General features: G+C 43.1%; 1 protein-coding gene across 1 annotated transcript in view; it reads left to right on the top strand.

Annotated features, from left to right (window-relative positions):
* SCML4 (Scm polycomb group protein like 4) overlaps positions 1 to 26,691 on the top strand; it is a 70,886-nt gene that overhangs the window by 38,586 nt on the left and 5,609 nt on the right. The window contains exons 6-8 of the mRNA XM_032684218.1: positions 707 to 901; positions 16,821 to 17,087; positions 25,791 to 25,936. Coding sequence (XP_032540109.1) covers positions 707 to 901; positions 16,821 to 17,087; positions 25,791 to 25,936 — 608 coding nt within the window. The remainder of the gene's footprint in view (positions 1 to 706; positions 902 to 16,820; positions 17,088 to 25,790; positions 25,937 to 26,691) is intronic.

A 26,691-nucleotide genomic window follows, 5' to 3' on the forward strand; every position in this document is an offset into this window, starting at 1 on the left:
GCTTACAGCATCCACAAAATCTTTTTGTGTCAGCGCAGACTACTGCAGCTCCCTCTCCAGGACTTGAAGTGTCCTGCCAGCAGACTCTGTTGTTGTTTTTTGACCCACCTTTCGTATGCAATGATTTCCAGTTTAATGACAGATTCCTCACACTTTACTGAATTCTGGATAGAACACAACTGCTAACCTTCCCTTGCCTATAAATGCAATTAACTCAGTGAGTACAGATCCACAATGAAGCTGTTCCCTCTCTCTTCAGTACAACCTTGGTACATTTTACTCATTCAGAGCCATGTCTTTAATTATCTCCCCATTATCTTTTAAAATCTTGGGTATTGCTGAAGACAGCCAAATAGCCCATCATTGTTAGTGATCGCTGCAGATCACTTTCTTTCCCCTTCCTTAGACCAGGGTATCATAATTGCCTCCAATCACACAATACAGTTTTCAGATGGATGCATATATTAGAAATCCTTGCACTGCTGGCCATGCCAGTCAGCATCTTTCAGCACTCTAGGGAGAAGGTGATTTGAGTCAAACAAACTCAGCTCCTTAAACTCCTCCAGTTTGTTATGTGCCTCAGGTAAGGTAATTATGCAAAATATTTTAAGACATGCAAACACTTGAGTAAAATCATTTCCCTTGCTCTCATTCTTCTTCCTGCCATGCATCCCCAGGTATTGAATTGCTCCTGTTTGCTTTCCAGTTTCAGCTTCTTTTGAGGGGAAGCAGCATCTCCAGAGCCTACTGGTAGTGAACAGCATTGGATATGTCCTGCGCTTCCTGAAGAAGCTGTGTCGCAGCCTCTTGTGTGACAATCTCTTCAGCAACCAGCCTTTCCAGCAGTACAACGCTGTGATGGAAAGCCCGGAGGTGTATGAAAACAGACGGGTGGAGGCAGGTAGGCTGCTTGATCAGCTTTTGCTCAAGATTTAATAGACCTGAAGAAATGACTGTCTTTTCGGGGGGGCTGTACTGTATATGATAGAGAACTGCAGGCCTTTCCAGAGGGAGGCAGCAGGCTGATTGGCAGTATTTTTCCCAGTAGCTATGGAAGAGGCTTTCAGCTGAGCACCACTGTGTTGAGGCGCAACAGGGATAGGGATAATTTTAAAATTATTTTATATTTTTATATTTCTTTTATCTCTTTTCCTAAGGAAACAAGACTTGTATGCTATCGTTGTCCTTATTTCTGTCAATTTTCTCCTGTAACTTTTAGCCTCCTCAAGCATACCTGACCCTGAGGTAGAAGCCTCAAAAGGATTAAATTCCTTCAAGTTTCAGGCAGACAGGAAGGTAGAGGGGAAATTTTCCTTTCTTCATAGCATTCAACCACCATATTAGACACTAAAGTATCCCCACTGACTACCAAGCCCTCTCTGCTTACAGCCCCTCTGCACAACGATGCCTGTCCCGGGTCCTCATACCCCCCTGTTCATGTGCTGCCTTGGCTCATTGCCTACAGGGGGAGTGGGAGGCTGGGTGAGTGTGTGGATCCCAATCCACACTTTTGTGTCATCACGGCATGCCATAACAGGTATTCTCTGACCTGGCACTGCTCCAGCACCTGTGTGCTTCCCAGCTTGGATGCAGCTTTTTTTAAGGATCACCTGCAAAGCAGGACGATCTGCCTTCACTAGAGCGGGCCTCTTACTGGGTGAGGGGAGGGAGCCACCTACAGCACTGCAGTTTTGGGTCAGGGTTGCCAGCATAAACCTAGGGTACACATTATTAGCAGTAGCACAGTAAGACTGGATCCTGATCTGTCACCTCCATCCGTGAGTGTAAACCTAAATGAGTTGTGACTGCTAAGTGGTTTGCTTTGCTACTTTCAGGAATGTTTCTCCTTAAAAAATCTCTGGGCACTAGCAAGTTCCTTCTCTTAGTGCTAGACCATGTGGGACAAAGAATGAAGGGGCTATGGTGTGGGGCAGATGCACCCAAGGATGGTGGTGGCCCAGAGAGCTACCTGCCCAGAGCAACACTGGGCTCCCAGAAGCATGGGACCTGAGGTTCCTTCTTGCCCACACCACAGCATGCTGGGATGGGGTGCTGGCCCCAGGCAGCCCCCATGGAATTGGGGTATGCCTGCAGCCTCCATCTGCAATCAGTGGCTAGAAGGTTGCCCTGGGGCCCTCTATGGACTTTGCAAAAACTAGTTTAGTAAAAAGGAAAAATGCAAATTATGGGCATGAGCCTTCATTTCACCTGCAGGCTTCCTCCTGACTTAAATTATTTTTCCTTTTCTTTTATTAACAACACTGTGGGTGTCTCTCATGCATTCAGTTTAATGGCAGATACACGCTGGCCAAGAGAAAGGTGTTTTAGTGTCCACAATTATGAATGGTTTGTTTGCTAGGAAGACCCTAAGTGTGAAGATTGCACACCAAAGCTGGAGAGGGCTGTGCACACAGTGCAGAAATATTCTTTTTGTGCAAAGAAATCCAGCTGCCACTCTTTCACATAGGAGAGGAAAGGCAGGAGCCCAGACTGAAAAGCAGTATTTTTCTCTTGACTACGACATTTGCAGCAAGCTGAATGCTTCTGAGAGGTCAAGGGATTTCTGTAGCACTGAGTGAATGCAGCCCAGGAGGCCTGGCATTTGTGTTTGCATTCTAATTTGCATGTACATTTGCATTTACTTTTGCACAGCATGGGATAGAAGGCAGCTCCACAACCGGAGTTTTTACAGTTGCTGTTACACTATGAGAATCTCCCTCCCCACAAAATTTCAGTGCAGATGTCCCTGGCACCATTCCCATCGGATCTCCCCAGATGCGGAGGAATGGGCTAAATATTATTTTTCCCTCAAACTGGACAGGAGATGTAGGTGTAGGCAAGGCTTCTGTTTCCTGGGTCTCCTACTGGGTCTATGGGGGGGACAATTAATAGCTCCCCAGAAGCAGCATGGGCTGGGAGTCTGGGCTAGCCAGGGAGGTTTAGATTAGGTATTAGGAAGAAATTTACTGTGAGAGTGGTGAGGGACTGAAACAGGTTGCTCAGAGAAGCTGTAGATGCTCCATCTCTGAAAGTGTTCAAGGCCAGGTTGGATGGGGCCCTGGGTGGCATCCCTGCCCATGTCTGGGGTGAGAAGTTGGAACTAGATGATCTCTAAGGTCCCTTCCAACCCAAAGCACTCTATGATTCTATGGAAGAGCTATCTGGTCCTGCAGTGAGAGAGGCTGTGATAAGCAGTGCTCTTTCCAGAGCATTTGGGTGCTCAAGTGGCTGTTTAAGCTGACAGCCCCAAGAGGAAATGCTCCTTCCAACAAAGATTAACAGAAAAATGATGAGACAGGATTTGAGGACAGTTTCAGGTCTACTGAAGCCTGTCCCATGGCCTGTGGGGATGGTGGGAGGAGAGCTTAGCAGCTTCAACATCTAATCCACTGCATGCCTGTGGGCCCCAAGATGGAAGCTGAAAAGATGGGGGCTGGTTTCAGTGCAGCCAGGTAGTTGTCTGGAAAACCCAGCTACTAGATTATTTCTCAGTCCTAGAGCACACATGAAGGCATGGAAGGAGAAATTAACTCTGCCTCATAAAGCACTTGAAATGGGGAATTTTGGAGAGGGGAAAAGCTGCCTCTTCCCCAGGGCAAGTAATGCCCAGCTCAGGAGCTGTTTGTCCATGTCTGTGTGGTAGAGGAACTGGAGTGATGGTCCCTCACCCTTCGTGTTGTACTCAGATGGAGCCAGGCAGGTACACAGCATTCCTGTTCATCATGTCAGTTTGTATTCAACAGCTCCATTGGCACCACTGGAGTAACTCCAGTTTGAGGCACTGAGTCTATGTTTAATGTTTTATTGCCTAAATCTCCTTCCATCTCCACAGGAGCTAGCATTTTTCTGCAAGAAGGTCAGCACAGGGGGGTCCTCTGCTACACAGGGCAGAGACAGGGTCTCCCCATAGTGACGATAAGGACAGTAGGAGCTCTGCTTGCAGACAGGTCTGTCAGACGCCTGTTGGGATAAAGCTTGTATGGAAGAAGCAGGGCCATAACAAAACACCACAGGAACCCATGAAAAACAGCCACATTTTTCATTCTTTATGTTCTCCAGCTTGTAATCAAGATGTTCTTTCTTTTAAAATCACGTGCTTTTCAGCCCCTGTGCACCAATGAATCTAATACATGTATTGACTTTGGTGCATTTACTCTTGATTTATGCTGTCAGAAATGAGAGAAACCAGCATCATATCCACTCATATTAATCCACTTACACAATTCAGGAGTCACCTTTTAACCTTGCCCGAAAGCACGTGCCCCTAAGCCTTTATTCACCTATGCTCACAGCAAACTGCCAGATGCTAATGGCTGTGTACAGGCCAGGTGGGATTTGTTGACATATGCATACATCACTTACAACCGTGTTTTACGTGTCTAAGAAGTACACATTCAGCATGCTGTACCTAGTGCTGGCCTCTGCAGTGAGCCTTGTCAGCTGTGCATTACCCTCCCTGCACCTGAGCCCCAGCTCTGCCTGCCCTGCTAATGCCTCTCACACCAGCATCCCGTAGCCCCATGTGTAGGGTGAGGGCTCCTCTCCAGCCCCCTCCCAATGTCAGTGGCTTCACTGCCTTGTCCTGGCACATCTGTGGACATTCCTATATCTCTTTCTTGGATGTGAAGGGACTTTCTGGCTCACTGGAGCAATTTGTGGGCAGCAGTTGTGGGATGACTCCCAGGACTTCATCTGGGAAATCCTGGCTTCAGGTCTGCATTACAGCAAATCCTGAGATGTTACCTGTCCCCGCAGCACCTGGGTTCAAAGCACCTCTGAACTTGCACCCCAGAATTTTCCATGACAGCAGCAGTGTAGCTTGAGCTAAAACGATGGCAAGAGCTGGGTGACCTGTGCAGAAAATGCTGTGGAGTGTGCCCGGGACTATACGATGGAAAGCCACCAGAGATCCTGTTGCCTCCATACACACAGTCTGTGGTCAGCTTTCATTGTTTCTCTCTGTGCTGGTTTAAAAGTAAACCAGCAGGAGAAAAGGACCCAACTCAAGAGAGATTACAAGTCAGAGTTATAATATACTAAAAGAGATTACAATAAATTCAATGATACAGAGAAAAACTGGTTTTAACCCCCAGAAACAGATGTATAACCCAGCACCCTGGGACAAGAACAGAACAGTGTTTGTTGGCCCCTGTGCTGAGCACCACGTGGCCCCCCTGGGTGAAAAGTAAAAGGAAAGGAAAGGAAAACCGTGCTCTCTGGCCCAGGTGTCTATGGGGCTATTCTTGAAATGGGTCCCATTGTCAGATTCAATTCTCTCCGTGGTGCTGTGCCACCTTTTCAAGGCCCAGGATGGTATTCCAGGCAGTGGTGTGAGGCACTGGGTATGTCCCCAGCCTTGATCTTCTCCCCATGGCCAAATCAAATTTGTGTGCTTAGACACCATATGGAGTTCCCTACCACTGTCCACAGGAGAACAGCATCTCTTCTTGTGGCACTTCCTGGAGGTAGGGATCTATATGGAGCATATGGATGTATATGGATCTATATGGAGCAGAAGCACAGCAGCAGGTAGAGGTACCCTATGCTGCATTAGCGCCTCTGTCTATAGGAAGGTGAGCTCTTCCTATCCACAAGCACTTGAAAAGCTGGTATGAGAAGTGCTATAGCAATGCACAATAGGAGAGTGACTAGTGGGCGGGACACTAGCCTGGGAGCTGGATTTTTATAAGACTTTCCCATTGACTGTGTGGGCAAGTCACCCTTCCATGTTGTGCTTTTATTTGAGCATTTGTCGAAGGAGGGCAATAATTCTTGTCACCATGTGCAAAGCCCTTCTGAAACAGCCAGGAAAAAAGAATAATATGATAGAAACCCACATGTTATTACAATCAATATTTTCAGTCCTAAGCAACAAATAAACAGCAGCTCAGAAATTTCAAGCCCTGAGAGGGCAAGAAAAATGTTGTCTTTCCCCTTTCTAGTATCCGTGGCTTGTTTAATCTTGTCTTGTTGCATGCTATGAGGAAGAGTGCTCCTGGCTTCTCAGCACACTCAGAATAAATAGCTTTTATGGCTATCAATAGCTTCGGCACTCCTCAGCATTTAATTACCTGCAAAGGCCATTTATTGCCTCATATATTCTTCTACCATGATCATTATCCTTTAAACAATAAATAAAATATTAAGGTCACTCTTAAAGAGGGAGCAAGCCATCCAGCCACAACAAAGTATAATATAAAAAAGTTCATCTGGTCTTTGTGGCATTTGGATTGATGACAGAGCCTGCAGTAAAGCCAAGCCAAGAAAGGCTTCCTTCCTTCCTCCCTTCCTTATTGCAGCTGGAGCATCATGCCTAGGACTGGCTTCCTGAAACAAGGTGTCCAGAGTGGTAACTCTGTGACAGAACAGCAGGAGAGGCAACTGCAGCTGGAGCTGCAGGTTGTAGTCCAGAAACATGGTGGAGGGGGCAGGAACAGTTTAGGATGGTTCAAAAGGTAGGAAGTAAAGGCAGAAGGGTGAAAGAAAAGAGCAAGTCAGTCAATGCTCCTGTGGAGGGGTTTCATTAGGGTCGCAGCAGAGGCTTTAGCATTCAGATCCTTTAAACCTAGATCAGAAGAAACTAAAAATGTACACTGAGGGGCAAATCCTGGCAGGAAGAAAAATATGAAATAGATGGGAGAGAGAAAATTCATCTGGGATGTAATCTTTCTGGACTCTACAGAACTGGCAGAATTGGATAAATTGAACTTTCTGACCTTTAAGTTGTATGATTACTGTTTGCTAACTCCCAAATGAAGACTCCCCTTCTGTTCCTACAAGTTTATGAAGTTGTATCTCCTTGTGGATGCTAAGCACTGAAGCTATAAGCAGACAACCCTTCAGCAGCCAGCCCAAGGGAAATCCTCCTTCCCACATTCTGCTGAGCTGTTTTACCTTCACTGACTTGAAGGGGTGCAAGAAGATCCATCGCTTTTGAGGAGCTATCCCTAAGGGGTTAGGCACTCTGCTCCCAGTGGTGAATAATGAAAAGCCAAAAGGCTTTTTGTCTTCAGCCCAAGATGTGCTCAGTGCCATGGCAAAGGCACCGACAGTGCTGGAGATTGCCTAGGCTGCAGCCATGGAGGTTAGGAAAGAGAGCCAATCTATGAAATGGAGTTTAAAGATGCTTTATTTTTCCATATGAAAAGGTATGTGCAAGGAAGGTGGATGAAATGATGGGAATAAATGCATGAAGCATGATGGATGAGATCATATCCAGTATAGAAAAGAATACCCTGGGTATATGCTTTTAATTCAAGCTTTACAAGCATGTCCATGTGGAGGAAGCATGGACACTTTTAGACTTCCAGTCAGGTAAATCAGCTCTGAGTTCCAGGTTTAGCTCTAACTTTTTTTTTAGCTGGTTAAGACTTTTCCCTGGAGCGATATGATTCCCTTAGGAGATATCTAAAGTTAGGAGTCCAGGCTTTTATTTTAAATAGCTTAAATTAAAGTTGGAACAGGAATTTCCATTCCTAAACTTTTAAAATATTGATACAAATACCTGTGATCCAATATACCAGTATTTCAGTCAGATGAGCAGGCCATGGGCCAGAATTGATGATGAAAAATCTATCCAAGTGCTGCAAGCATTAGCCAACGTGACCCACCTATTTTTTCAAAGACGCGAGTAGGAAAAAAGATGATCCTTGGGATCCTTACCTTGTGCCAGTTCAAGCCACATGAGATAACATCATTTGGGAGCCACATGTGGTGTGTCAACATAGGCTCTGAGAGCCCATGGGCCATTAAATGTGCAGCTCCTTGCTGCTGGGTTGCTATTACAGCTGGGGTAATAGAAAGATTGGCTATGGCAGTGAAGGGGCTATGAGGGTTAAAGCCAGTACTTACTAAGCAAAAGATAAAACAAGGAAGGTTTTAGAAGAGAGAGCAACACTTGCTTGCGTTTTGTGAATCTGAATGAGAGGGCCCTTGCATAATGACTGCCTGGTGTGTGGTGCCTGTGGCAGGACCTGGGCTTGGACCTCCATGGGAGGCAGCAGAGTCAGCTGAGAGGGGGGGAAAGGGAGTCTGGTGTTTAAGCTATTTCATTCTCAGCAGTTTCAAAGCAGAATCAAGTTTTATTTCATGGAACATTACTGATTTTTGCTTGGATGTTCTTCAGTTTTTCAGCTCAGTTTCTCACCTCCCCTATGTTGCTCTCTTTTTTAGGCTTTAAACATTATTCCTCTTTTTCTACCTTCTGTTTCTCTCTATCCATTTCCAGTTCACTGCAAAACAAATGAAAACCCACACACAATGGTGTTTCTATTTTAATGGAAATAAAACATTCACTTTTCTCTTGAAAAGTCATGGCCACTGTTTAATCAACAGTACTCCCCAGTTCCTTAGGATTTATTTGTCTGTGGTAATTATACAGAGTACATCAAAATGACTTTCTGAAGCATCTGCTGGAAGAACAATAATCTGTTGGCAAAATGAGTGCAAAGCAGGGGATTAAAACAATTAAGAGAGTAGCAGAAGCAAACTATTGGTGGTGACTGTGCAGTTTGGTGTTCATGCTGGGATGGTGCTGGCCGTGGGCAGCGATGAGCAAGGTAAGGGTGCAAGACAAGGACATATGCCACCAGCAGCTGGGCAAGAGAAATACTTCCCCACCTCTGACTGAAAATAAGCTACAAATGGTGGTTTGGGGAATCAGATACTTTATGGTGGGTGTCTTCATGGAAGAGATAAGGTTACACAAATGACTTAAACAATAAGGTGGCAGTGGCTTACCAGTTTTCATCAGGGAAGCTGAATTTAAGGAAAATGCAGCGAGGCTGGAGATAAATAGGGTCCCAAGGCAAGTCCAGCTCCCCCAGCAGCATGGCATAGTGCAGCACAGTGATGCGAAGGGAAACTGGCTCTACAGGATCATGGAAAGAGGAGGGGATAAAAAGACTCAACAAAGGGGAATCGGTAATTTCCTAGCCGCTGGGATTGAGATCAACCAGGGATGTCAGAAGCAGCAGCAGAGAAGACAGGAAAAGAAAGATTTTGTGAAGGGTACTAAGGCTTTAGGGCCCATATATGATGTATTTATATGACAGAAGAAATATCAGAAAGTTCAGCTGAGCTGCAGCAGTAGGCAGGGAAAAATGAAGCAAAGACTTTGTAAAAGATCTTAAACCTGCATACAAACACATGCACAGGCTTGTGCTTTATATGTACTCTGCCTAATTCTGGATAAGACTATTATTATTTATTAATGAGTAAGCACAGCTTATTTTGCAGTTACTGCACTTTGCTCTAGACATCTCACTTCTTACGTCTCAAATTATTTGTTTTTCAAACAATAAAAATTGCTGATAAATATTTTAAGCCAGTACTAAGAAATATAATTTAGGGACATTCATCATGGTGGTAGCAGAACAAAAATGCACTAAGTACTTAATCTGCAGAGAATCCCAGTATATAATACCTTGAAATTTTCAAATAACACAGTCATTTTCTTCTAGTCGATTTTATATACAGCTTTTTGTGACTTCTAACAATGCTGATTTATAAGAATATGGAGTACATTATAAACTACCTGGATAGAGAAGCCCCTCTAGCTAGTGCTAGAAGCTGGAAACTGACAAAATTGATTGTGGCCATCTCTCTCTGCCATTGCAGAACCATTGCTGTGCTAAGACAGAAAACTATACAACCCCGATAAATCTTCTTTTCATGATGTACACCTTGGTATAACATAAAGGCAAGGGAGAACGGTAGAGAAAGGAGGAGCTGGTCTGAATCAGGCGGAAGAGACCAAAGGAAGGCTTTTTCTAAAGGCCGGATCCCTGTGTCATTGAAATCACTTTGCCTTAGCTTGTGGGTGTGCCTCAACAATTAGCCTATGATATATCATAGGACTAGAACCTCTCCATTGCAATACAATACATTCACTCAATCATCCCAAGCACTTTAAAAATGGAAAAAGTTGCTCAATAGGTTATTTATGCACACGAGCACAATTTATTATTAAATCCAATATATTTGTCAGCAGCTAGCTTGTGAATTTACTCTACCTTTTTATTCATTTTGGACAATAAAACCATGCTGATCTGTTCCCAGCTGGTTTCATTCCGTGGCTCTACTGCATAAAACACAACGAGACTGCTGTCTGGGCTGCAAACACTCAAGAGAAATGGTTTAAATAATGAAAAAAAATTGCCTATGCTGAAGACCTTGTAATCAGGACAACATTGGATTTTGGAAAATTCTCTAAAAAGGTTTAGATTCTTGACGTTAACTGACTGGCAGCTTGTCCTTGGGGAATTCGGCATTTCAGTTACTGCGAAATATGTTTTAGCAGCTCGGACGCAGCTAGATGATACATGGTGCAGTAAAGCCCCAGACTAAACCCTGGAGAATTCATTGCAAGTTTTATCTCCACAGTGTGACCATGGTTTCAGTGTTCATAATATCTGCATTCACAAGTGAATAAGGCATATCTACATTTTTCTGTTCCGACTGACTAGTAACCCCCCTTTTTCTCCCCTGTGGATGCAACTGTGTGTCCCTATAACGCATGCAAAAGTTATCCTGTAGAATGAAAACCACAGGCGTGACAGTCCTGAACCGCTGTTGGCAGATGCCCTGGGCTGCCTGCTCTCTCACTGCCTCTCTGCAGCAGCCTCAGGGATGCTGTGACTCCTTGGGGATGTGTCGCCATGCCACACTGCCTTGCCAAGCAGCAAGAAGCTTGACTCTGATGCCACAAACCAGATGTCACTCCCTGCAATGTTTTCCATGTCCAGCCAAACTGTGGCAGCCTCGGGTTGGTGTGGAAAACGTCTGGTCTTTGCCCAGCTGTACAGTGTGCAGATACATGCACCAGAGAGTGAGTGGTGTTGATACAGTATAGAAATGCCTGCTAAGGGGTGACATCGTATTTTCATTGTGCTGCATGTCTGGACAGGCAATGGAGCTAGAAGGAATGGGCTGGTGCTGTAATCCCAGAGTAAATCATAGCAGGCAGAGCTGGAAAGTCCTAATCCATCATACAAGACTCCTATCTTTAGACAGATACATGCAGGCTCAAGCTACAGGGAAGATAAGGTCCATGTTCTGTTCCTGACTGGACAGAAATGCGTGAGGCTATTTGGAAGGCACAGAAAAAGTTCTTTTATAATCTTATAAGAGTTGATGTTTAAACAGAAGATAGCAGTTCAGAGCCAAGGTATATCTTTCATAATCTTAAATACTGTTTACATCTTTCTGCTCTCTCCCTTTCTGGCTTACACTAGCTTGAACTGATGGTTAAACTCATCTGAAGAATTTCCTTTCACATTTCAGCATTTGCTTTTTGTTTTTCCCCATTTCTATTTTTACTTTCATCAAGGCTGAGATGCAGGGTTTCTAAGCTGCTGCTTAAAACTGTCCCCCCACAACTCCCAGACAGGACAAATACCATCCATGTGCAGGAAGCTGGAGCCAAACTCAGGAACTATAAAATACAGGCAAAGATAAAACCATATAAAGAAGGAGTCTCTCAATAGGATTTTGACACTGTGGTGGCTCCTCTCAAAATGACTGGGAGATGAAAAAGGGCTGGCCCTGGCTGGGAAAAAGGAGAGGTCTGAGGAAGCTATGATATCATGCTGCTTAAAATACGGAGTTCACATCTGGTCAACCCATTATAGACAATATATGGTAGCACTTTAAAAGGTACAGAGAAGGGTCACAGGGCAAAGCCCATCACTAAATGATATGAGCAATAGGAGATGACAAAAAAAAGGAAGAGTGCAGGCAGAGAAAAGAAAGAAAGAAAGAAACCTATATTGCCTGTAAGGGAAAGAAATTAATGGGGAATTTAATTAAAGCAAATACAAATGATTGGGCATTGCAGGTGGTGAAGTAAAAGGTTATGAAATGACATTAAAGTATTATCCTAGAAGGAAGGGCAGATATCCCAGGAAGATACTGGTGTCTGAAAGAAGACCTCTCTGATTTGGGGATCGCTGTCGAGTGTGCTCATAGGTAGGGGTATGCGTTTCCAGCAGCACCTCATGAAGCCTTCACCCAGATGCAGCCACTCCATGGCTATGCAGGACATGGCCTGTTAAGTGGGAGAAGGGTCTCTGGTCCCAGTTCACTGCCCTGACCTTGGGCTCTGCTGTTCAAGCAGCAATCTGGGTGCAAACCCAGAGAAAGGCATGGGGATATCAGAAAAGGAAAGCTGGATCAATGTAAGTCAGAGATGGATGGAAAGGGAACAGCCTGGGGAAGAAATGGCTATGCGGGTCAGCAATATGGGAGGAAGGAAAACAGAAAAGAGAGATAGGAAAATAGCTGGCAAAATGGGAAGAGGGTGATGCTGCAGGTGCAGGAAAGCAGTGTTAGAGCAAGAGATGGTAGGAATACGGTGGAAGAAGCAGCAGAAAGACATGATGGGGAAGAATAGAGGGAGAAACTGGGGAGGGGTATAAGGGAAGGGAGCCTGAGAGAGGTAAAGGAAGAGACATACAACACAATCAGTGGTGTGGGAGCTGCAGCAGGTGAGGAAAGCGGCACAAGGCATGTTTGGCCTGGGAGAAGGCAGAACAGAGTGTCTCTAGAATGTAGAAACAGCTTTTACCTATAGGAGAAATTTTAGCAGAATAAGTTTGGACTTTTTGTAAGATGTAGAAGAAAAAGTCAGAGATTAGATCCACTATTCCCAGATGCTGCAGTATGCATCTATGTGGTACTCCATAGTGGCAAACAAATAGGACTGAGGCAAAGAACTTAATGTGTTCCAGAAGTGAGAGTCAAAACAAGTATTTCTCTTCATCCTAATGGCGAACTGGGGTCCAGAGATGAGAGATAACCTGGCCGAGGTCACTCCAGAAGGCTGCAGCAGAGCTGGGATGATAGCTGCAGGTTCTCAGGCTATTCTAACTCTCAGCTGCCTAATCTTCAGGAATCTGACTAGAGACAATACAGGCTGTTATTTTAAAGAAACTCAGATAAAAAAATGTGTATTTTTAAATTGCAAAAGTAATTGTGGCTTTTCTCTCTTCTCTGTTGTTGCATTTTAAAGCGTGCTGGATGAAACAGCCTTGGGCTTTTCAATCCAATAACCTATGCACCACTCATGGAAAGGAAAACTATGCCAAAACGGTTTGAGCATCTTCGAGTGGTGAACAGCTGTAAAGGAGACTACTGTGCCTATAGCAAAAGCTCGAAGCAGCTTTCTCATAAATCCTACTTTAAAGCATTGTGTGCTAATTTCTCAATAGCATGTGACACTGACTACCTGAAAAATAAAATATGAAGTGTGACAGAATACAAAAGGGCTAAGCTACAGATTCATGAAACCGTTGCATTTTAAACCTCAATAGAGAGTCATATTTTCTTCTGTTGTCTAAGAAAACATGTTTTTTTCCTAATTGACCAAAGTGGGATTAGAAGCTGTGAAAGCCATACACTTTACAAAGCCTTCTGGGAGCTTACAAAAGACAGATGTTTTCATGTACATCATCAGTGGAACCCCAACTCATGCTGCTTCTCTGTGGTACAAACTAACAAGGAACTGGAGAAATATGAGCACAGAGCTTCCCCATTTTCTTCAATTTTTGGACAGTGGAGCTCATCCCTCCTTCTGTGCCACAGTAGGTACACCCTGGACCCCTAACATGAGCCCTTATCATGGTTCTCCCCCACCCTCTGTGGCTGTTTCTTGGAGTGGAGAAAATGTCAGTCATAGGATCATAGAACAATTCATGTGGGAAGAGACCCCAGGAGGTCTCAGGTAAAACCTCTTGCCCAAAGCAGAGTCAGCTATGGGATATGGGATCCTACCAGGTTGCTCAGGGCTTTGTCCAGTCCGGTCTGCAGAGTCTCTCTGAGCAGCCTCTGCCACCACCCCACTGTACTCATGGGTAAAAGGTTTCTCCTTATATGCAGTCTGAAATTTTCCTTTCAAGTTTTGCTTGTTGTCTCTTGTTCATCTGCCACACAGCACAGTGAACAGCCTGGCTCTATCTTTTTAGCAACCTCCCTGTGGGTTCTGTGGGGCTGCTGCTAGGTTCACACCCCAAGCTTCCTCTCCCTAGGCTGAATAAGCCCTGTTCTCCCACCTCTCCTGAGCAGGGCAAGTGCTTCAGGCCCCAAGCCTCTTGATGGCCCTCCACTGAACTCACTGAATTGTCCATGTCTGCCTGATATTTCAGAGACCAAATCTGGATGCCAGGTTAGATCCCTGCAGTACCATGATTCGTACTGGCCTCCATGCAACCTGTCAACTGCCACCCACTGAGCCTGATCATCCAACCAGTTTCTCAGTCATCCCAACCGTAATGGTCCAATGAAGACATTAATATGACTTTTCAAATTTCCAGAGCACCTTCCACTGGGGAATGTTTCATACAGTAATGCATGGAGGCTCCTGTTTGGTCTGTGACAATAATCATTACTACCATTTTGGAGCTCAAAGCGGAGACGTGGAATAAATTGATCTAGATCAAGAAAAGAATCTTAAGCAAGGTTAGGAACAGCACAGACAGCAATTGGCTCCTCGTCATAGTCTTGCACACAACTCTCTTGCACACAACTCATGGGTGTCCTTCCACAGGAAGATTTCAGCTGCACATATCTTATTTCACACAGAATACTGAGAGAGTCCAACACCAGTCAAAAAATCCCTGGTGTCTGCTCACAAATTTTGGAGTAATTTAAATCCCTAGTAATAAAAGCTGTATGCTGTTTATTTAGCCAGGCTCTTTTAATGTGCTGTTTGTTGTCTTGATAATCTATGTCTTCTTCATATTGTAATCATATTAAAAGAGCATTCTTTTCCTGGAATAAAGAGGTAATGATTCACAAGAGGCATAATTATTCCATGCAGTGCAGGCAGGATGCTGCAGAAAGAACCGTCTTCTTTATGCGTAAGAGGCTTTTATTGCAAGTGTTCTACACAGTAATTAAATTCCTTTGAATGAGGAGGCTTGATTGGATTTTCTTTGGTTTATTGGGAGGAGTCTGAAAAGCAAGGTATTTACCTCAGTCACTATATAATTTTGGCATCTGTTGGAGGTTAGGGAGAAAGGTTCAAGGTGTCTGATTCCCATTTCTCTTATGTGTTATGTTAGCTGAACTCCATTGAATTCAATTGAATTACACCCTATCTGAATTTGTGTGAGAATCAAGCTCAGAAACCCCTGGCAGGAAATAGCAGGAGACCTGAAAGTATGCTTTAAGAATCCAAATAATCTAAGGGAAAAAAGCCTTGCTAAAGGAAAGTTACTTGCAGTTGCAAAGGCAAGTGTCCAAAAGCGAGAAAACTTTACATTTACAGTTTTCCCTCAAATCTGATGTTTGCCTTATGGCGAGTCCAGTCTTGGCCCAAAGTGGGACAAAGTTTTGAAAGACAGCAGCAAGAAAATAAGAAGTCAGGCAATCATGTAACAAAAATCTGTTCTGTGGCTTAACACACAAGCCAGGATGCTGGCATGGCACAACTCTTTAGTATTTGAGTTGTCGAACTAAATCATGTTTGTTTAACATCAGCTACTGTACACAGCTGCCAAGTAGGTTTTGGGTTTTCTTTTTAAAGGAAAAGAGTAAAAATGTAAATTAAAAGGAAAACTCTGCTATATACAGCCTCAACATCTATTAGCAATGTAGTTTCTGTCTTACGGCAGGAATTACGGCATAAATTCTTGTTATTCAATAAGGCTATGTCAGGAGGAGGGTGTTGCTCAGGCAGGGAAGATGGTGTGTGACACCCTGGGGCTAATTTCACCCTGCTTAGATGGTTCTGGAGGGAGCATACGCATGATGAGGAAAGTGGACTTTTCAACAGCTCAGAGAAACATCATGGGGCAATGGAAGGCACTTCCCTAATCTAGGGGCTCCCTGCCTGCCGGGTGTTAACATCCCGTGGGAGTGGGAATCTCTAAAGTGCAGATTGCCAGTAGTGTTCTGTGCCTGTTGGGAGGAGACTGGGTCTGGCCAGAGGAGGACAATGACATGAACTTGGAAGTGACTGACCTGGACCTAGGTCTGAGAAGAACTGGCAAAAAGAAGTCTGTACACTGCAAAACCTTGGGCTAGACCTGCCTCATACCTGTCCATTAGACTCCAAACCCCATAGAGGAATATAATTCTCTAAAATAGGTCCTTAAGTGCAGAATTTGGTTTATTATGAGGAATCTGAAAAGCAAGGTATTTAGCTCCTACCTAGTGTGAAAAGTACAATGCAGAGGAGAGGAACCATAGCAATGGTCTGTAATCATCTGTGATGTCAGCGTGCTTGTTCGAACCCAAGTCAGCTCCAAGTGACTCCCTTACATATATATCTGTCTGTGACAAACCTTGGGTGTACTCTTCAGTCATCCTTGCAGGATACCAGGCCTGATGGATGTCTGCAGCTGAGGATACTTCTGATTAATTCTAATTGCAGCCAGAATGCTTTGGTTTATTACCTTCACTCCCTCCTACTGGCTGCCAGGCATGAACCCAACAAACTTGTCCCATTGTCCTCCCCTGCCTCTTTCCTTTCAATCCTCTAGTCTTGGCGGTATTCAAGGAGCACCATGAGGCAAATGGGACGCTCCAGTCAGTGGCCCAGGACTTTACAGAGAATATGCTGTAAGCTGACATGGATGACTCACATTAAGCCATAGTTTTCCTGTTGTGACTCTACTGACCTCTGAGTGGTTGTGCTTCCCTTCATTATTTATTAATTCTTAGCAAGGATCCCTCTTGGAGCCAGCTATCTGTACAGAAAGTTGGAAATGGAGCTATATTTTTTGATCAAAAAAAGGGAATTTTGAAAAAAAATTCACAGGCTGAATTAAAATTGGTTTTGTTTTACTGATGTTTCTTTTGTGTCTGGACTTCTTGAGTAGAAACAGTTATACCTGAGGACTACCTGGCTGATTCTGCAAATGGGAAACAGTACAGCCTGGATCCTGCCAATGCTGCCTTCGGTTGCATGGGTTCCATGTACACTGTGCGTCAGAGTCCTGCAGATGGACATCCTGCTGGAGGCTCCTCTTCCTCCTGTAGCCATCATCCTGCTCAAATGTCTTCAGGGGGGTCCTCATCTACTGGCTTGCGGCATCAGAATTCCAGCCCAACAAGGAACGGGGCCTGTCTTGAAGGAAATAGAAGTGGTAATAAAACATCTTCCATTTAGTGATGTGCTATGCTGGTGATGTGCTGGAATCTCAACTCATTCCCAAATTCACAAGAAAATTAGTGAGATAGTTCTGTGATAGAATCCATCCAGACCACTCATGCTTCCACTTAGAAGGAGAAGTAATAACCTAGGTAAACACAAAATCAATCTGTTCATCATTAAATAAAAAGGTGAATGTTTCTCAAAGCTGTTATTATGTAAAGATATGTATTATGTATAATTGTGTGGCAATCACAACTGTTATTATCAACTTAGAGATATAAATATTAATATATAAAGCACTCCTCCTAATTGATTGATACTGCCTACTGGCAGGTTATTTGTATGACACCAGCTGTGTACAAGATATGATGCAGAACAAACCCAAATATTAGTGCCTACCTTAAAGCATTTTCGCAAAAGGTTTTGCTTCCAGTGTGTGGCCTATCCTGCCCCTTTAATCATGAACCAAGCCAGATTTTGCTTGAAAAAGACTCCTCAGCAGAACATATATTTTTTGAAATAATTTAGCTCACTGCTCAAGGCTCTTTTGTTCTTCAGGGAGCAAAGTCATAAGAAGTTTATCTGCAAATGCAAGGGATGCCATGGGAACCACTGCATTCAAATGACTCTTCTTTTTCCCTTTCTTTGTATTTTTGTCCAGTTACCCTGCTAGGACTTATATTTACTGGGTCAGTACCTCTGCCCATCAGCTATAGTTCCTATTAACCATGATTTTTTTCCTCTAGAAATTACCCAAGTTCATCAAACGGGTTAGCTAATTCACTGAGCTTCCCTTAACTTTGTTTGCATTTTCCAAGTTCTCAATTAGCAGGTCTTTATCAGTAGTGATTCCAACAGTGTCTTCACCTTTACTAATTATTCAAATTTCATTTATGCATTTTTCATTTTGAAGACAGATCTAACAAAGGAGTTGAATGTCTCAGCCATTTTTAAGTCATTAATTTCTTTCCTTCCTCATTTATTATTGGAGTCTACCATCAATCTAGTGTGGTTTTTTTAAAATCATTATATATTTGCAGAAGCCTTTCTAGTTCCCCTAGTTCCTTTGTCTACCATTAGATCATTACATTGTCTTTTTCCCCTTGCATTGTCCCTGGAAACTTCAAGTGATTCTGCATATTCTTGCTTGGAAGCCATTCCAGAACCTCTTTCTTTTTCCTTTTCTTAATCTTCACTTAATTCTTTCAGTACCCCTCACCTCCCCAACACCTGTATTATTTCTTGTTCCTGAACTTTTGCTATTTAATATTTTAGAGCATTTTTCTTCCAAAATGTGTATTATAAGTATTTATCCTTGTATTCATTTGTTTATCTAAGTTTGCCTTCTTAAATGTTCAATGCCTACCCAAAACCACCATTCACTTTGCTATTATTTTCACACACTTGTTTCCCTGGTTTACCCCTGCGTTAGTCTGTTATAGAGACCACTAGTAAGTGTTTGGTTCTCATTATTTTTCCTTTACTTACAGGGTCAACTTTACTCAAAGCAAAGTAGATAGTATAGAAATGCACTACTGCAAACAAGTTGTAAAAGGTCATCACTAGGAACTGGTGGCCTCAGTTACAAAGAAAAGGAAATGAAAAGCCACTTTCTTTCAGATCTTGTTCAATGCCTCTCAGGCTGCCATAATCAGGTGCTGGAAGGACAAGAGGCTTAACGTGCCTCCTACTGCTTCCTTAGAGCCTCCTAGCAGAACTGGGACCCTTTCGTCAAGCTTTATAGTTGGCAGCTGTGAGAAGCCAAGACTTAACAATGTTGTTACTTACTTGCTTTAAAAATCTTTATCATTCTGCTTGATATCACTCATTATCTCTTTGCAGTATATGTGAAGAGCCAGGGCAGTTCAGAGCAAAGGTCTGTCTAGCCACACATCCTGTCTCCACCGTGGAACAGCAGTGCGCCCCAAGGAAAAGGATAAATGCAGAGGTGGTGCACTACCCACTACCCTTTCTGCCTTCAGAAATTTGTGGCTCAAGGACTTCCTGAACCAGAGGTGGTGGATTCATGTTTAGTAACTCTTCATGGAGTTTTCTTCCCTGAATCACTCAGTGGCTTATTGAATACTTTGTGCATTTCAGCACACAAAAAATTTCCATGCTTAAGAATGTGTTTTGTACAAAAAACTCGTGGTATCAGGGGATGGAAACTGTGTTCAAGGGGCTGAAGCCTAAAATCAGAGCATCTTAAGCTTGTTCAGCTGCATTACTTTCCCTTCTTGTTTCTGATTCTGAATGTCACTGTTTCTCAGTCTCAGCCAATGCCTTGTGAAAGTTCCGCATGGTCCTGAGCATGAAGCTAAGCTTCAAGAGACAGCTCCATCTCTCTTTTTGTGACTTCCCACAAACCCACAGTCTACAAAATGAAAGGCTGAAATATGGCACATATTTTCTCCAGAACTGAACCAACAAAAAAGTCATAGACTGGTCATGCAACAGGCTTTGCAGGTTCCTGTATTTCTCTAGCTTAAAACTTACTGAAGCACTTTGAGGAGCAAAGAGGAAGAGATTGTGTTTGAACCAAGCATCCATGACATGTATCTCTAAAGCAGTTACAACTGACTTGAAACTGTTATATATAATACTTGGGGTTAATAGGACCCATCCCAAAACACCTTAGTATTGTTTTATGTGACAAGTATTTGACACTTGCATAGCCTCGATCCTCTGGAATCTCTGTGTCATTTGGCCAGCTCAACAGTAAAGGCTTCCTAAAACTGAAAGGTATACAGTGTACATAATTTAAATGGTTATGGATTCATTGATACTGTTGGGGGTTTTTTTGTTTGTTTTTGGTTTTGTTTTTTTTTTAATTTTTAACAATTTATTAGTCCTGGTATCACCCACTGTAGATTAGGATCTACCCATACAGAGATGAGTTTCCTGTCAAGGTCTCTAACAGAGGGAATAGCAATTCCCTGCGTTCCACCCATGTATGGCAGCACAAACAGCCAGTGCACATTTGTGCCACCACCATCCATCACGTTTCCTCTGATCCACTCAGCTGCTTTCTGGAGACTCCAGCGGAGTCTCCTGTAGTCCATGGCAGTAGCCAGGTCCTCTGAGACAGAGGAGAGCCACTTGCTCTCAGACACATCAGGCACTTTTCTGTGGCTGTAATGGGCAACACAGTGAGATCCATGAAGTCCAAGGTGCTTCACGCAGTCATGACAATATCACTTCCAGCATTAAGACACTTTAATGTTTCCAGTCACAGACTGGTTTCACCTCTTACTCCATTTGCCATAGTGTCAGCTCTGTAACACTGCAATCTCACCAGAGTCCTACAAAGCATTTCCTGGTCCCACTTAAAATTAGAGACCGTATTTCTTCACAGCTATCATATTTTCACCCACCATGTTACTTCCGCTTCTACTGGCAATCCCGGACTTTTAAAATACACATCTTTCTGCAATTGCCTTAATGCAATCACACTGGAGTTTGATTAGTGCCTTCACAAAGTCTCTCTTGCAAAAGTCTTTGGAATCTGCATATGTGTTTTTCTTCTTTCTAGGCATAATTTATATGTTGCTGAATCATAAGTAAGCAAAGATGAGTAAGTGGTGCATGCCAGTCTCTGTTCTTATACTCTTCAGTTTGTATACTTACAAGGCAGGGATGGGCAGGACTCATTAAAAAGAGGAAGAATTTATCTCTGAAACCTCAAATCAATCCTATTTATTTAGGGATAGTTATGAAAAATATCTTGCCTTATTTATCATGGTGAGCAAATATAATGGAAAAAACCATAATCATAAAACATATCTCAGTGCATAGCAGAACATGTCTTTCAAGTGGAATGGATGAGATTAAACCTCAAAGCTCTCATTAATGCGATTGGAAGCTTGATGCCTAATTCTCCTTGATTATGCTAAAAAATTCAGAAAAAAAATAAAAAAGATCTCATTTCAGAAAGCCAGTTGGGGCTGCTAACAGATAAACATGCACTTTCCTGTCATCATTTGCCAAGCTGAAGCTTTTAAATCAGGGAAGGAATAGTCAAGGACATCATAAACCTTTCCAAGCCTGCTTACATAACAGACAAAGCCTTTATCCCAAGTATGAAGAATTGTGTGTTCAACCACAATATAATAACCTTAACCTTGCCCTGTAGCTTGTTATTTTTATGTAAATTTTATTATCCAATATTAGCAGTTAATTATTATCACCTGAGGGTCTTTGTTAAAGAGGCAATTTTGCTTGTTAATGCATGTATTTCCTGAAAACATTTGGGGGCACAGGGTTAGAAATCTCTGTTTTTCCAGAATAATGCTGCAAGCTCCTTGTGGGAGCTAGATCCAGCATCTCCCCAAGGCAAAGGAGCTGCTGATGGTATTGTGAGCCTCACTGTTGGGTACCATTTCTTCAGCAGATAGATCTTGCCTGCTAATTTTTTAGGACATTTACAGTCTGAAAGTTTTGGTGCTTTCAGTGAGCTGCCTTTTTTTTTCCCCACTACAAAAGAGAGGCAAAGTAAGAAAAGGCCAAATAAATATTTAACGCCCATCTCGTGCAGCTGGATACTGGGCTGCGTCTGCAGCGGGTGGAGGAGCACCTGCAACGTTTCATCCCCACACGGTGTGTGCCATGCTGTAAGTGGGAGCAGCTGCTACCCTGGTGGGACAGGGACTCTTCTCCGATGCACTGCAAGGCTGAGGACACCAGCCAGGTGGTGCTTGACATGTCCTGCAAATGCTGGCCGGTGCAAATGGACGCGTTAAACCCAATCTTCTTTGCAGAGCTCTCTGCTGACCATGGCTCATCAACCCCCCCAGTGCTCATAAATATCCTGTAATTGTGTTGTCCCAGATGCCTGCTTTTCTGATACCTCTCCTCCCGCTTGGCATGCCATAGATTTTTAGAAAAGTGTCTTCTACAAAGCCTTCCTTTTGTCATTTTTTATAGTCTGAGGTGGTTTGTTTTTAAAATAACTCCCATTTCTCTGCGCCTTTGAGGGTCTGCTACTTCTGCTTAGTTTCAGTAGATCTGCTGCTCCTTATTATCTGCTCCAGTGCAATCAGAGAGAACGTTTTAAAATTTCATTCCCACCCCCTTCCCTTGAGGCAAAGAAATCATTTAGGCCTGCAGCAATATTAAAGTTCATCTGTCACTCCCCTTCCACTCTTATCTATCAATGACTGTACTCCCTCTGGGCTCTGTTTGTTTGCCAAGAACATATTTAGGGAGTCTGTTATTTGTCTTTCCTTCTTTTGCAGGTTTAACTCCATCTTAGCATTTTATTTCCTTGTCACATCTCTGCAGCCATTTGGATGTTGGCTCTCTCTTCATTCTCCCTCTCAGGAAGGTCCTGAGGTGAGTGGTAGAGAAAAGCCTGTGTGGAGTGAAAACACAGACCAAGCCAGGCCACGTCTTTCTCTCAGCTTCACTTGGCTTTGGCCACTGATGTGGTAATTCCAGCTGTTTCTGTGCAGGCAATGGTCTCAAGTGGGATGCCCAGAGACTTTCCTCTGCAGAGGAACCTCTTCACTGTTCTTCCCCAATATCCTTGAGGCAGGATGGGAAAGTGCTTCCCTCTGATTACCTAAATTTCCATATCCCATTCCATTAATTTGACAAATTTTTGCCACCTGTCAAAAACAGGAAATTGGATTTGACCTAGATTATGATCTCTAAAAATAATTATTGGTCGCAAGCACTCCCATCTCTTTGTAATCTGAGTATTCATTATCATCTTGATTAATTCTGATGACAGGATGGCATAGGATACCCTGGAGACATGAGACTTCCTCATTTATCTAATTCTTAGGTTAAGTGTGAACACCTTCAGATAAGAAAAAATGTATAGCACTTGCCCCGCTGCCATCAAACACTTTCATGCTTAATATAGTCTTTTAGCAAACTGGTGGTATTGAAACAAACTCCGTGCCTTTGTGTAGACATGAAATGATCTATTTTCGTTTGTAAATAGAGAAATTACACTCAAGTGGGTAAACTAAAATGTTAAAAAAGCCAAATAAATTAAGCAGCAAAATAAATTCTAAAATATATGGAAAACCAGATTGTTTCCAAACTCACCAGCTACAAATTGATATTTGGCCACAAACTGGTGGTATCCCAGTTTTATTAATAACATTTAAAGATAGCCCCTTTCACAAAAGTAAAATAACACATCCTAATTCATGAGAAAGCAGGGGATAATCCAGGACTTGATACTAGGTAGGTAAATAAAGTAAAAAAATATTTGAAGAATTAATATCAACACATAATTCTTGTTTTTATATTATTATGTTATACCTCGGGTGGGGATTTGAAAGGGTTATCTTCACCTGCTAGGGCCTGGAAGAGTTCTAGCCATGTAGTCTCTTTAGAAAGGTCATTTATGTATTTGTCTTTAAGAAATCAGATTTGTGCTATTGATTGCTAGATTGTGAAGGAATGAACAGATTCCTCCTGTCATTTCAACCTTCTGTTTTCCTCCCCCTTCCTTTCATTACAGGTACTTCCAATACCTGTGAAGGCTCACAGCTGCACTCAGGTCTCTCTGCTACCCTTTGCCCTTTCCTGATATTGTATTTCTGGAAGGATCAGGTTGCAGGCAAGAGTCACTGAGCTCCAGGCTGCTCTTTTATGCCCTGAGTGAAACGCAGGATAAGCCCTCTGGGCTTTCCTTACGTTTATACAAATTAAAGGGAAAAAATGGGATTCTCAGTAGTGGCACGACATCTCCCCTGACCAGGTTATGGCAGTAGCATAGAAACTCCTGCAATACTTTGCACACAGCCAAACCTTTGTCTAATCCCTCTATTTTCCACCTAGTTTGCAAAAGCCTGTTTTTCTCCCTGACCTTTGGTTTGAGGTGCTGCAGTGCCCAATACCTTCATGCATCAGCTGGCATCCAAACCACCGACAGATCATGAAGGGGAGAAATACTCTCCCCTCTATCTCTCAGACAAGTTTCAGTTCTCCCGCTTGTCCCTGACAAAGTTCCTAAATATTACTGATGATCCAGGGGTTGGCCAAGATTACCCTGTTCATTTTACACTCTTTGTCTTCATTGTTTCATGCCAAAGGCTCCAGATGGTGTCTGTACCATTGTGTATTGCATTTATTTTGTGAGCAGAGCCCAGGGTCGCCTGAGTCCATATGAACACCAGTCCTTGCTGTCTAATTAAAAAGACCTGTGGCTATTCCTTGTCCTTTATATCCAGAACAGTGACTTAGCAAATGAGAGTGCAATTATCATGATATTTACATTCCATCCCATTATGAAGCCCATCAACCAGATTTGCAAATTCATAGCACTACTGCTTTCTGGAGTTCATCCTGAGTAACTGCAAAATATACCTCATTACATTATACTGTGAAATGAGCATAGTGGCAAGAAAAAAAGGGTCAATATGCACATAAAACCATTACTGGGCATATATGGGCAAAGTCTCAGCTAATGTAAATCAGCAAAGCTCTGTTGAAGTCAATGAAATGACAACCTACATAAGCCACAAACCCATCCCAATACATTTGCTCACATGCATTAGGATCATGTTTTGAGTCACGCATGAGGATTCTTGTACATCTAGTCTGCTTCTATAAGCTCAGTACTTCTCTGGAAAGCTCATCCCTTCTCTCCTCAGCAGTTCTGATTGCCTCTTGTCTACCTGGGGGCTTCTCCAGGCTCCAGTTTAGGTACCTGTGGTCTCCCTCTACCTGCACTCTTCTGTTTCATTTCTAGTCTTCTGTAGTGTTTGCTTGCTTACCATTTGCACATCTCTCATTAAAAACTGGGCCTTGACAGAAAGAGAAGAGCAGATGTGGGCAAGTAACGTTTTATACATCTGTATGCTGCTGCTTGCTAAGGAAAAGTTTGCTTGATGTGGATATAAACAAATGGAAAGAGCTTTCCTGTAACCTAGCATAATATAGTTCTCGTCATAGTGAAGCAGCATAAATGAGGGTACAAATTATATTGAGGTGGAGGTTCAGATTTATAATTCTGCAGAGACTAAGAATAAAAACATAAATGCACTTTCATTCCAACATGCCTTATTCACTTGATTTAAAGCTACAGCAAGCTGAAGTGACCTTAAATCATCCAGGGCTTATACCATTAAAAAGTCACATGTGCAATGTTCATCTTCACATGTTTTAATAACTTTCCAAATCAGCATTCATTGGAGACCATCAGCTTTGTGAGAGACTAAGATTAGGAGGATATGGACTGGAAACCTTCCTTTAAGCTGTAAGTCTGGATATCTGAATGCAAAGGAAAAAAACCTATTTGCTAAATCCTGATTTTATCTTCTAGCCTTTGCATTCAATGGCAAACTCCTTTGTTTAGTGCAGAAGAATTTTCTCTCCAGGTGGGAGGGTAGTGTCTTCTTGGGCCAAGATCCCTGCTGCTTGAAGATCAGACAGCAGGGGCAGCTCAGTTTAAGAGCCTGGCAGCTGGCACATTTTTCCTTCCCCAGCAGGAATTTGAGGGTTTCATGTTTTTTAACGCAATTCACCAGCTGGGATTGTGTTTTCTGATAAGAAGTCAGATTGGAAACCACTCCATGTCCCCTTTTCTCCTTATTCCACCATCTCAGGCTGATATTTGCACACTCAGGTCCAACATCCAATGCCACAGTGGGGCTGCCACACCCCTGCATACTCACAAACCAAGGAAACTGCTTTGTGCCATTGTAATCCACTGCTGTGGGCTTTTTTGTACCAATAGCCTCGAGTCCTTCACCAGAACAACAAGATGCAGCTCGACCATCAAGCAAGAATCCTTTGACCTGGACGGTGGATGATGTGGTTTGGTTTGTGAAGGATGCAGACCCCCACGCTTTAGGTCCCCACGTGGAGCTCTTCAGAAAACACGTATGTAGAAGGCTGCCCTTACCACTTCTGGGTAATTTAAGTCCCAAGAGATAGCCAGTGCATGTCTCACATGTAGTCTCAGCTGCCTTTGGCTGCTACAGGCAGTGTTTGTGCTCAATCAGGTTGAACACAGGGCCCTGTGAGGGTGGCTCTCTGGGGGACTTGTGCTGAGGAAAATTCACTTATCCCTTGAGAAGGTAGTCAAACACTGGAATGGGCTTCCTGGAGAGGTGGCCAATGCCCCAACCCTGTCAGTGTTAAAGAGGCTTTTGGAAAGTGCCCTTAATAACATGTTGTAATGTGGTCAGCCCTGAATTGCTCAGGCAATTGGACTAGATGATCACTGTAGGTTCCTTCCAACTGAAACAGTCCTATTCTGTGCTATTCTATGATATACTATGCTATTCTATCCATTTATCCTTCAATGGGGAGACTCTAACAGTGTCTTTATAAAATGTTCACTATTTGTTCCCAACTACCAGAGCATAAATTGTTTCTATGCCAAGCCTACAAAGAAAGAAAGCACTGAGGATCTGGTGCTCATTTTTCATTGTCAGATTGGCACAAAAACCCCCTCATCTCAATGACAATTTTTTTCACAGGATATCTATGATTCTTCTCTGAAGACCATTTTTTATGTGTCTCCAGATATTTAGCAGGAGAAACCTAAAACAACCAAGCTTTTAATCCTTTTCCCCTCAGTATTATGTAACTACATAACCAAATTTAACAGACCTGCTGACTCACTGGAGGAT

Source organism: Chiroxiphia lanceolata, chromosome 3 (assembly GCF_009829145.1).
Source record: "Chiroxiphia lanceolata isolate bChiLan1 chromosome 3, bChiLan1.pri, whole genome shotgun sequence".
Lineage (NCBI taxonomy): Eukaryota > Metazoa > Chordata > Aves > Passeriformes > Pipridae > Chiroxiphia > Chiroxiphia lanceolata.